General features: G+C 47.9%; 1 protein-coding gene across 1 annotated transcript in view; it reads left to right on the top strand.

Moving 5' to 3' along the window:
• Positions 1–12,205, top strand: part of MBOAT1 (membrane bound O-acyltransferase domain containing 1) — a 109,849-nt gene that overhangs the window by 55,258 nt on the left and 42,386 nt on the right. The window contains exons 2-4 of the mRNA XM_032861628.1: positions 2,468–2,613; positions 3,588–3,665; positions 8,919–9,014. Coding sequence (XP_032717519.1) covers positions 2,468–2,613; positions 3,588–3,665; positions 8,919–9,014 — 320 coding nt within the window. The remainder of the gene's footprint in view (positions 1–2,467; positions 2,614–3,587; positions 3,666–8,918; positions 9,015–12,205) is intronic.

Genomic DNA, 12,205 nt, shown 5'->3' with positions numbered 1-12,205 from the left:
CCCACGCCTTCATGGGCCAACCTCCCCGTCCTTTATTCTTCTTTTTGGGAAAGCCTAGTTTCTCCTGGGAGCCTTTGGAGGCCTCTCTCTTTATTCTGCTAAAGCAGGTGTTCTCTGTCTTGCCTGCCTATGAGAACCACCTGATGCCTTGGAAATTCTGACGCCATGCCAGTTACGTCAGAAGGGTTGGGACCAATTTGTACCTATTTAAACAGTTTTTTTCCTGATTGTTAGCCAGAGCCTCCTCTCTCCTTAATCATGAGGCTTCTTGTTATTTACTTTGGATCTAAAGGGGGCAGAGTGTAAGAGAATAATAATAATGTAACAAGTTCACATCATGTTAATGTTACTTTACAGTGACTGGAGGTTATTGTGCTCCTTTCTCAGGGTATAGGCTCCTGGAGGCAGGAGCCGGGCCTCCCTTCTCCATGCCAGTGCTTCTCAAAGTGACTGTGCATCACCATCCCTTGGGGGGCCGTTAAAGCACACATTGCCGAACCCACCTTGGGAACGCCTAATTTAGTAGGTCTCAGGTGGGGCATGAGAATTTGCATTTCTGATGGTTTTCCAGGTGATGCCTGTGCTGCTGGTCTGGAACTACACTTGAGAACCACTGCTCTGCCCTTTGAGTCCTTCCTCTCGCGCAGGGGTGCTCAGTAATTACGGGCCAGGCCAGAGGAATGGAACGGATTTCCCCTTGGGTGCTCTCCTCAGTGACTGTGTTCTCTGTGGCCGAGAGAAGGAAAGAGTGTGTGATTGATCACCTACAGACGATCGTAACTTTGACTTTCTACTTGCCAATTCCTCTACATTTTTAGCCTTGCTAAGATGGTTTTTTTTCCTCTCCACTGTGTATGAGAGGGAGAGCTGGGATGGCGTATTTAGGCTACATAAGAAGGTATGACCTTGTGGGGGTAGGTTGGGGGGATGGCGTAACTGGGTGATGGACATTAACGAGGGTTCGTGATGTGGTGAGCACTGGGTGTTATACAGAACTGATGAATTATGGGGCTCTACATCTGAAACTAATGTACTATATGTTGGCTAACTGGATTTAGATTTTTAAAAAAAGGTATGATCACATCATGTAGGCTAGGTCACAGTTCACCTCCTCTCTGTCTTTCAGGGTGGAAAGTGATGGCAGGCAGTAGCGGAATCAAGTTTTTGGAGAGACAGGTGAACACAAACGGTCTAATAGAGGGGGAAACTCAGCACAGTCAGTTTTAAAAAACGAAACAAAAGGGGCACTTGAGCGACTCAGTCGATTAAGCAGCCAATTCTTGATTTCGGCTCAGGTCTTGAACTCAGGGTCGTGAGTTCGGGCCCCAAGTTTGGCTCCATGCTGGGCATGGAACCTACTCAATGATAATAATAATAATAATAATATAAATCAATAAAAAATGAAACAAAAAAATTCTCCAAAAGTATTTCTGTGCATCATCAGGGGTCCAAAGTAGTCTTGGTTTTTTACTGGGAAAAGAGAACAAGCTCAGGTCGAGTGGATGTCACTGCCTATAGCCCTACCTCAGAGGCGACCCTAATATTTGTCACTAATAGCTACTATTTTCTGTTGTGTGAAAACCTGCTGAGGCTGAATTTGAGGCTTTATTCAGATATTTATATCCTCGATCCCTTTTCCATTAAGTGTCTTCTAAAAGCGAAGCTTTCACTCCAAATGTTCTGGGGGGTTAGAACCACTGTTCCCGGTGTCGTTAATGAATCCATCACGTGGTCTGTTTTGGTTTTGGGTTAAATCAGCTGATCTTCCTGATGGGCATCAGGGAATGCTTTTATAGTTTCTTTCAGGTCCAGTGTTTTTGAGAGAGAGACCAATGAGATTTTTCCAAGGAAGTTGGTCGTCTGTTTTGCATAATTGGACAGGGTTGGCATTTGGAAGTTGAAGGCGGGGCTGTTTGTGTGAATTTTTCATGCCATTTAGCTTGGGCAATGCTCTTGTTAACTTGGCGTTAATTAAAATGAGAAAAATTAGAGTCAAAACAGCTAACGATGACTTTGGAGAGAAGCGTTTAGTTTCCTAGGTAGTCAGTGAAGGAAGCTTCATGGATTTGATTCATTTTTGACCCTCCCGGAACCGGTGCTTTATCTTAGGATGGCGCTGGGGGTGGGCATGGGGTAGTGGGGAGAGAGACCCAGCAAGCTGACCCCACAGTCCCTGAGGCCGTTGTACATTAAAAAGCCCTCTGTGTGTGGGTGGACAAGCCACCTGGGCTAGCCTTAAAGGATTGGAGACGAAACTCAGGTTCCTCACTTCTTCCGTCAGCGGAGGGCATGGGGAGTTTTCAGTCTCCCCAACCGTTTCCAAACGAGCACTCTGCCAGGAAACAGTCCAAGTCCAAGGGCTCAGAGGCATCTTAGTGTGGAACTCTGGAAAGAGTAGAGAGGATTCCCACGCAGGTAAAAGGTAAAGGTCTGAGTCTCTCTCTCTCTCTCGACCCCCCCCATGCAGGTGAATTTCGTGGCGTGTCAGCTCGTTGCTCTGTTTGCTGCGTTCTGGTTCCGCGTCTACCTGAGTCCTGGTAAAACCAGTCCCGATGTCCGGCACGCGTTTGCCACCATGTTTGGCATCTACTTTGTCATCTTTTGTTTTGGCTGGTGAGTATGAGCCTCAGAAAGTCTAATCCTTATCATTTGGGTGTTTTGTGGCAATGTTCTTGGCATTTGCCAGGCACCAAGGAAAGAAGTATTTACTCCTATTGTAGGATAATGGGGATGTCCCAGGAATGGCCATGTTCTCTAAGAACCTAGAACCAATAAACTACCCATCAGAAGTCGGTTCTGTGAACTTTTCTACAAGTTATGCTTTGACTCACCTCCCCGTGGGTCATGTAAATAGAATGGGATAAAGTTTCATTTTCCAGCTGAGGAACCCTTCCTACCTGTTGTAGATACTGGTGTTTTTCTTGCATTACTGCTGGAGGTAATTGGTGTCAGTCCTGTGCTTGGAGTAGGACAATAGTTCTAGGGCTGGTTTGAGGAAACATGAGACATTCCTTAACAAAGAGAGCCTGTAGATGACACTCTACTAAGTAAGCCAGTCAGTGACCCTGGGAGTGGCTCTTCTCCGGGGGAGGGGGGGGATGTTTTAGGAACCAACCTTTCTAGAAGTCCAACTTAAGGACATTTGTGAGTTTATTGAGCTACTTTATTGACTACTACTCTTCCTCCTCCAATAAAAATGTGAGAAAGGATGACGAGTATTTTGAAGCAGCAAACAGGTGAAATTCTTGGTGTCTGGGAAAGGTCAGTTTGGGTCCTGGTGCTTTAAAATTAAAAAAAAAAATGTTCTAAAGAAAGAAAGAATACTTCTGGACTCCCGATTGTACGTGTGCAAAGGTGTAAGCATTCCATTTATGGATTGCTGACGTCACCAGCACCGCCACTTCCTCCTGCCATTTCAAGATCTAGTACCTTAATTACACAGAGCGAAAATACTCAATTTATTTTCTCTTTCGTAAATGCGAGTTAATGGCTCATGGGCTTTTTGGAGGGGTGGGTACGGGCGTCCAGTAGGTCTGTTAATTTGGAATATATTCAATGCCTCTCCTTCTCTCTGTGATGTCTTAAAGGTACTCCGTACACCTTTTTGTGCTGGTGTTGATGTGCTACGGAATCATGGTCACCGCAAATGTATCCAGTATTCACAGGTAAGGTTCTGGGAGTGAACTAGACCACGTGTGGGTTTTTTGTGACCTCTGTAATGTGTTCCCAGCATAAAGGGGTACCTTCCCTGTTTTGCCCACCACAAGTTGCATATCCTAAGTTCTCTGGGGTATCAGAAGGAGAGGTGGGGGGTCCCTAAATGCTGAGGACACTTTGCAAACATTTCAGAGTAGAAGCCGCTCTGTGGTAGCCTCCAGACTGGAAACAGTCCCAATGGTCCCCACAGTGGGGTAATACTCCGCGGTTGAGAAGAGGGAATGATTGATGACAGTCACATGGAGTAAATATGGGGAATAAAGGATGCCACAGAAATCTGTTCTTGAAAATGCAAACTAATTTGTAGCGGCAGAGATCGGATCGGAGGTTAGCTGGGCTGGGCTGGTCCACAGAGATGAGGAAGGATCCGATCAGAGAGGCAGGAAGAGTGTGTGTGGGAGCGACGGATATGTCTGTTACCCGGAATGTGGCTATGGTTTTCTAGGTGTGTGCCTACGTTGAAACTTTGTGTACTTAAAATATGTACCATAAAATGTTAAAAGGGGAAGAAGTATTCGTACTATGATATTTTGATTTAAAAGCTACAGAGCTAACTTAATTCTGCCTTGAAGGCAACAATGTTTGGATCATTGATTCGGACACCTGTATACCTGTTAAGCCTTGTCTGTGTTCCCCAGGGCCTGTGTGAAACCTCAGTATTAATTCTGCCTTCAGGGGTGCTGGATCGCAAGCTCTATGAAAACAGAGTTCGCTGTTGTGTCCTCAGAGTCTAGGACAATACCAGGCACAAGTAAGGGCTCAATAAATATTTATGGAAGGAGTGACCAAACACCTTTGGAGAGACATTTGCCCTGCTATGACTTCTTTCTTGATGGCGTTTCTGAAAAAGCAGATGCCTTCTTTGAACTTCAGTAGGGTCTTTGATTAATAAGACAGCACAATAATTTTCCTTCTGAAAATCATTGAAATTTAAATTTTTCATGGATAGTCTTGTAAATTACTTGCAACAAATGTCTGGTTTTCAAGGGAAAATATTTTTGCACCATTCTAAATTTTATTTTCACCCAACTCTGTGTCCAGATGAGCTCTGAAAAATTGAATTATAATCCTCTCTCTCCCAAATGCCTTCCTTGAAAGGGATTGGGTCACTCCTTCAGAAGGGAAATAGGAAATCCATATTTCCAAGAACTGGTATTGGGAATGCCTCATATTATAGCAAAATGCTGTTTTTAGTGTTGGGGTCGGCAGTGAAAATGTCTGGCTTTTCCCAAACCTGAGTTTTGAAGCAGAGCAACAATTAATAAAAATGTTGTTACATCTCTATAGCACATTTTTAATGACCTTACAAATTGTGGCTTGTCATCTCTCACCACACTTGGGTGATGCCGATGGGTGTGGACCATTTTTCAGAGGGTCAAGAAACCTCCACGCACACTCATTCCATGCCGGGCCCAGTGTTCATCCTGGCCAGGAATGGAACAGTCCAGCCTTGGCCAAGCTGAGTGGTTTCCAGACAGGCTGTGACTGATGCCCCGTCATAATATTGTGGTAGCAGAGGGCTGTGTCATAAGACCAGAAAGGACGCCAGAGCAAGTTCTTCCCTTCTTTCTTTGCTGTGGTTGCCAAGATTGCAGAAGTAGGGAGTGGCTCATAGTTCCTGATGGAGGGAAGTGGCTTCCTACTGATGCAGGGAAAGAACATTAGACTGGAAATCTGGCACTTTCTAGCAGCGGGGGTTCAAATAGTTCACACAGCTTCTTTGTACATCAGATTTCCCACCTCTTAAAGGTGGGGTTTAAGTTTCCTTTGGGATCAGGATTTCATGACTCTTTGTGAATTGCGTTCTTCCCCTGGCTGAACCGGTCACAAGAGTTCTGTCCTTTGGCTGGGAGGCAGAGGGGAAGGTCAGTCTCTGCTGTCAAGGGGAGTTAACCCATGTCTGGACACGTGGTTGTCTTTGTCTAGAGAATTCTTGGCGCACCGGCTCTGTTTCCTTCCCAAGCTGCTATATTGGACAGAAATCACAGGTGTTCATTTATTCCATCTAAACCAACTGGAACAGAATATAGTTTGTATCTCCTCAGACGGACAGCCTCTTGTCAGAATGTGCAACACAGTGACCAGTTGTTGGGGGGTGGGTGGGTACCTGCTTGGTGTCAAGGGCTAAGCCAAGCTCTTTTATTTTTATTTTTTTTTTGAAGATTTTATTTATTTATTTGACAGACAGAGATCACAGGCAGGAAGATAGGGGTTGGGGGGAAGCAGACTCCCTGCCGAGCAGAGAGCCCCATGCAGGGCTCGATCCCAGGACCCTGGAATCCTGACCTGAGCCGAAGGCAGAGGTTTTAATGCACTGAGCCACCCAGGTGCCCCAGCCAAGCTCTTTTAAATAGTTTTCATTGTTTTTTTAATATATAAAGTCTTATTTAGTGTATCAGTATCATTATTGCAAAGATATTCTTTCTAGGACAATTCTATGGGATTCAGATCTTTTTCTCCCAGCCAAGGGGAGGAAATTGAAAGCTCAGAGAGGTAGAGAGGCATACAGATCCATGAGTTTGTACCGACTAAATACATCATGTTACCACCACCTGGGGCCGCAGGGGAATAGTATCCCCTATGCCCCAGGCTCTGCCACAGCCCTCCTTCCTAAAAGAACTGCTTTCTGGACTTCTCGAAAGAGTTTCGCCATTGCTGGGATTTGAAGTCATGTTGGTCTCTCTCCAGAATACATGCTCTCTCTACCACTCCTGGATTCCTTGGATTTTTTCCGGTTTGTCCAGAGCATGAGTACAGTGCCCTGTTGTATTGGGGCACAATACTTGGCACCATCTTTGATAAATAGCTCTTATGATAACAAATGAGTTGAACTGGGTTTTCTCTCTGAGTGGAGGGGCTGGGGAACGTAAGGGTCTAGCGCCTGTTGAGGAGAAAGAGGAAGCAGGCAACGGTTGCATTCAAAAGGGCCCTGGGAGAATTTGTCTTTCGAATTCACTTTGTGCTTTTGCCTTGACCCTCGCGAACTGGCCAGAGAAAGAAGCAGAGGTGAGATGCAGAAAGGCCTCCCCAGCTCCATCCTTCTTCTGCTTAGCTCTTCATGGAGTTGCTTTCTCTTCTTCACTCGCTTTGTTCACCGTCTTTCTGTTTGGAAAGCTTTAAAGATGAACCTGAGGCTGGGAAGGTCTTTTTGGGCGGGGGGGTCGTAACATCTTTGTTTGTAAATAACAGTAAGGAGAACATAAAGACAGGTAGTACTTTGGTGTTTACGGAACTCCTTCCCACTCACTGTCTGGATCTCCCTTGCTACCATGTGGGTTTTTATCATTCCTTGAGTGATTCATTCCTTGAATGTACATTCCTTGAATGTACTCCTTACATTCCTTGAATGTACTCCTTTCAGTTCATTTCAACTAACAGTCCACGAAGCCCGTCTGTGGTCAAGGGTAGGGATGCTTAAGGTCACAGTGTGTTTTCGGAACAGACACATGCATATAACTTCAGCATTATAATTGTGTATGTTGGCATGCAGCCCTAGAGAAGTCCTGAGAATGGAGAAGTGAATGGTGCTGGAGGTGGGCTGGGGAGCCAGGGGACTGACTGGTTGCTGAGCCTTACCTGGTAACTAGGCAGTTCACAGGTAGAGTAGAGACGAAGGGGGTTGCAGGCAGGGGAAGCGGCATGTGGAAGACGTTTAGCCTGAGAATGGAGGCTCTCATGGTGGAGAGGGAGCAGCTGGTGTCATTCGAACATAAGGGGGACATGGAGCGAGGCTGAAGAGGAGTCCGGAAGGGAAAGGTAGAGCTCAGTGTGCGAAGCATGTCACATGTCACGTTCAGGAGTTTGGATGTGACTGGACAGTGGGACCCACTGGAGGCTTTTACGACAGATAGCACTCATTTAGTTGTTGGTTCTTGTAGCGTGCAGCTGTCTGCTCTTGAGAGTGAAACACACAAGACATTCTTGCCTTCATGGGGCTCTTGGTCTAGTTGGGGAAACAATGGTTAATTCGATTATCACTGTTAGAAAGAAAACCTCAGACCCACAACGGAGTCCCTTGGGCCAACTCCCCCAACCGAGGCTTAATACCCTAACTTTGCTGCAGTTTTCAACCTCCCCCAGAAACAGGGGTCTTCCCTGGTCAACCAGGAAGTTTTCTGGTCCGCACCAAGGAAGATCTGTCACGTGGCCCTCTCCATCCCCCAAAGGGAAGATGCAGGGTAAGATGCTTCTCTCTGAGGGAAAGTGACCTTGCCTGAAACAGTCCCTTCTTCTCTTTCCCTGGTCACTCCCTTGTCCACCCTTCTGCCTATACAAACCTTCCGTTTTGTACCTCTCCGTGGGGCTCCCCTCATCTTGTTAGATGGCGTGCTGCTTCCAGATCGACAAATCTCAACTCAGGGGTAGAGCATTTGACTGCAGATCCACAAATCACTTAAGACAGTTGAGTCTTCAGAACTTACTCATTTGAATTTTTGTCCTTTCATGTCACCTAGATATAATGGCAAATTGATGAGTGCTCTGCATGGCGTGTGTGTGTGTGTGCGTGCGCGCGCGTATGGGTATGCGTGCGTGCGTGTGTTTTGCCAGTTCATTCCATGTGGTCAGGGCTGGTGTCCGTAGGAAGCCATGGAATCATCCAGAGTATGTGGTCCCTGCAGCCTCAGGCGTGGGCTGGGAGCGTCCCGAGCAGAGCACTGGGAACGCTCACACCCATGGAGTAAGTAGAGTAAGATTAGCTGAGCAGGAGCCGTGGACGGATGGGCAGTGGGCAGCAAACACAGAGACTGGAAGCCAGGAGAACAAAGTGTCTGAGGAAGGGACTGGTGGGCAGCGTCACGCTGGGCTGTATTTTGCAGAGATCCGGTGTGAGGATGGTGGTGTGTGGATTGGAGAATCTGAGTGCAGCCCTCACAGGGCCGTGGTTCCCAGCTCCGGCCGCCCAGTGCAGTCACACATGCCGGGCATGCCCTGTACCCGTTTAGCCCCCATATCGGGAGGGTGCGGTGCAGGTGCCTGCGGTTGCAGAGCTCCCTGGGTGACTCCATCGTGCTGTCCCCGTGACAAAAGATGAAGGGCTCCCGGCAGTGCGTGGGAAAGTGAGGGCAGTGCACGGACTGGGCCGCAGACCAAGCCGGGAGGACTTTGGGGTGGCTTGCGTGTGGGGAGTGAGGGGGAGGAAGAGGAGGAAATCGACGGTGTTACCGCGCTGCCTAATCATCAGACCCTCTTTCTGGTTTCAGATACTCCTTTTTCGTAGCCATGGCATACCTGACACTGTGCCACGTCAGCCGCATCTATATCTTCCACTATGGAATCCTCACTACGGATTTCTCCGGGTGAGTATCTTCATCTGGGCGGGGTGGGGGGGGGGACCTGGACTTTGGCCTTCGACTCGGTCTCTTGGGGTCTGTGAGGCTCAAGTGGTTGGGTTGACCGGTCGGTTGGGAAGACCGCACTCTGATGAGGTTGGGTTGGAAGGTCTGATGAGCTCTGCCGTGTTGTAAGGCGGGGGTGGCAAAGTGGGGCCCGTGGGCTCTACCCATCCTGCCGCCTGTTTTTGTAGCTACGTTGGAGCACAGCTGGGTACTGACCCACTTACGTGTCGTCTCGGGCTGCTCTTACGCTACACTGGTGGTAGGGTTGTGACGCGTGACCCACACAGCCCAAAACCTTTACTATCTTGCTCTTTACAGAAATAGCTTCCCGGCCCCTAGTCTGAGGCTCTTAACACAGGGTTGGTGTTTATCTCATGCTGATTTTTAATCATAGCGAGATTCTTCCATACGAGTTGAGAAGCAGACCCCCTTGGGTGACCCCCGGCTGCCCTGGCCTCTCCCCCAGATTCCCCTGACTTCCAGCAACTAGAAGGTAATACCCAGCACAGCAAGGGTCTCCGTACTCATCGTAAAAATTTGTCTGTCACCATGACCTTAACCTAGGGGGCCACCCCTCTCCTGATGGTCACCTGGCGAAGGCCGTGGGCAGAGCAGTGAAAATTGTGTACGCTGTCGATGTTGGTTCGGGAAGAGCGTTTTATGAATCTTGAGGAATGGACTGTAAGGCAGAGTGAGTCGTCGTAACTCATTATAGTGGCTGTGTTACTTCCCTAGGAGCTCGGGTCTGTTTTCTGCAGGAGTCTGAGGTCAGGGGGAGAGCCCGCCTTCTCCCCTCAGGTTGACTTGCCCTTGAATCCGTGAGTTATTGGAGAACAGGTAATGAAATAAAAACGGTTGCAACTCGTGGCTCATTTCTGTGAATTTCGCCAGTTGTGTAACTCAAGGGTCCCACCAAGAAGAGGTTTGGGAAGGGAGATGTGTTGCTTTGGGGCACAAGGACTTTCTTGTCCTCAAGTTTCTGTGTCTGTGATTTGCCCCTTCATGCATCGGTTCTCCCTACCTCACTCAGGCTCTTGGATTTTACGTTTCTCTTTGACTTGGCTCCTTCCTGCATGCCCCTCCCCGCAGGCTATGCAGCACAGTTGTTCAGGTTTTCTGAAACAAATTTGCAAACGTCTTACTTTCTAATGAGGTGGGTGGGAAAGTACGGGAGCAAAAATAATTTTTAAAATCATGTTAAAAATCATTTTTAAACAGCGATCCTAACTCTCCCTGGTGTTTAATCAACAAACTTCATTTTTTGGTTTCACCCCCAAACTGTACCCCCCCCCCCCCACACACACACTTAGAGGAGCTCCTGGCCCTAATTTTTATTTTATTTTTATCATTTTTTTATTAATTATATATTATTTGCCCCAGGGGTACAGGTCTGTGAATCACCAGGTTTACACACTTCACAGCACTCACCATAGCACATACCCTCCCCAATGTCCATGACCCAACCACCCAACCTCCCTACCCCCCGCCACCCCCCAGCAACCCTCAGTTTGTTTCGTGAGATTAAGAGCTTTTGAGTCCCCAGTATGCTAGGCACAGTGCCAGGTGTGGGGTAGGAGGAAGGGTGTTTTAGGCAGAGGGAACAGCTTTACAAGAGCACGGAACTGTGGCAGGGACCCGTGGTTGGCCCAGAAAGATGCCTCCTTCTCCCTTCTTTGCAATGCAGGCCTCCTGACTTGCTTTTACCCTCTCGGTCCACGTTGGAGGAAAGGAGTCTGGAGGTAGCTTATGGAAGAGAGAGGCTGTCACTCAGCAGGTCCATGATCCAAGGAAAGGCTTTGGTGCCGAATCAAGAGGTTCATTCATGTATCACTCCGCAGCCGCTGACTGAGATCCCCGAACCCGCCAGGCCGGGTTCCAGGACGCAGGGACGAGCAAAGCCTGTGGAATGCGTGTAAAGTTACCGACTTCGAGTCAGTAGGGGACGTTCCCCTGTGCCCGCATCACTGTGTGCTGGGTTGATTCATGTCTTCCTGAACTCAACCTCAGAACCTGCTCTTCTTTGGATAGAGCATGTTTGTAGGTGTAACTAGTTAAGATGAGGACGCACTAGATGAGGGCGGGCTCTCCCTTCATTATGGGGGGGTGCATCCTCCTAAGGAGGCCCTGGGAGACACAGATGCTGGGGACCTATAGAGGGAAGAAGGCCGTGTGAAGACGCAGGCACAGGGAAGGGTGATGTAGCCACAGGCCGAAGGACTCCAGGGATGGCCAGAAGCCCCCAGAAGCTAGAGGAGAATGTGGAATAGGTTCTCCCGCAGCCTCCAGAAGAAGCCAGCTCTGCCAATGCCTTGCCTCCGAAAAACAGTGAGATGATAAGTTTCTGGTTTTAAGCCACCTGATTTGTGGGAATCAGTTATGGCCACTGTAGGACAGCAGTACAGTGTTTTATGAATGCACGCCTTTTGATGGGCTAACAGCTGTCCCCTGCTCCTGATCCTGCAGGGGGAATGCCTCCAGGGTCCCCCATTCTCCCCCTTCTTCTCACACCTCCTCTTCCGTCAGTTCTGTCCATAACACCATAAACTCTTGAATGATCACTGATTCATTTTTAGTACAGCCAGAACCGGCAGAATTCACTTATGAAATGTGGTGGATCTGGGGACTCAGACAGCAGGGGACAGTGGAATCCATCACTGTCAGCCTGACTTCCAACAGCGGGGTCCAATGCATTTCCTCAAGGGATGCCTGTGCTTGGGCATTTTAAAGATCTCCTTGTATTAAGAAGGCTCTAGCATTACACACAAAGCTATAGAATGCTTGGGGATGTCTGGGGGGTTCCGTCGGTTAAGCATTTGACTCCTGATCTTAGGTCATGATTTCAGGGTTCTGAAATGGAACCCTACATGGGGGGGCTCCAAGCTCAGCTCAAAGTCTGCTGGACATTCTTTCTCCTTCTCACTCTGCCCTTCCTCCCACCAACATGCTTTCTCTCTCTAAATAAATTCAATCTTAAAAAAAAAACCAAAAAACCACATAGAATGTTTGAACTGGAAAAGACACTGTGGGAAAAGATACAAAGAAGCTGTGTCTATTACCTGTAGGTTTTAGTTCTTAGTGCCCTGGCTATTTGGTTCTTGGGTGTGTCTTCTTCCTTTTTTTTTTTTTTTAAGTTCTAGAACATTCTTAAGCAG

The sequence above is a fragment of the Lontra canadensis genome, unplaced genomic scaffold (genome assembly GCF_010015895.1).
Source record: "Lontra canadensis isolate GAN:19392208 unplaced genomic scaffold, GSC_riverotter_1.0 scaffold21, whole genome shotgun sequence".
NCBI lineage: Eukaryota > Metazoa > Chordata > Mammalia > Carnivora > Mustelidae > Lontra > Lontra canadensis.
This window is presented reverse-complemented; position numbering and strand designations above follow the sequence as displayed.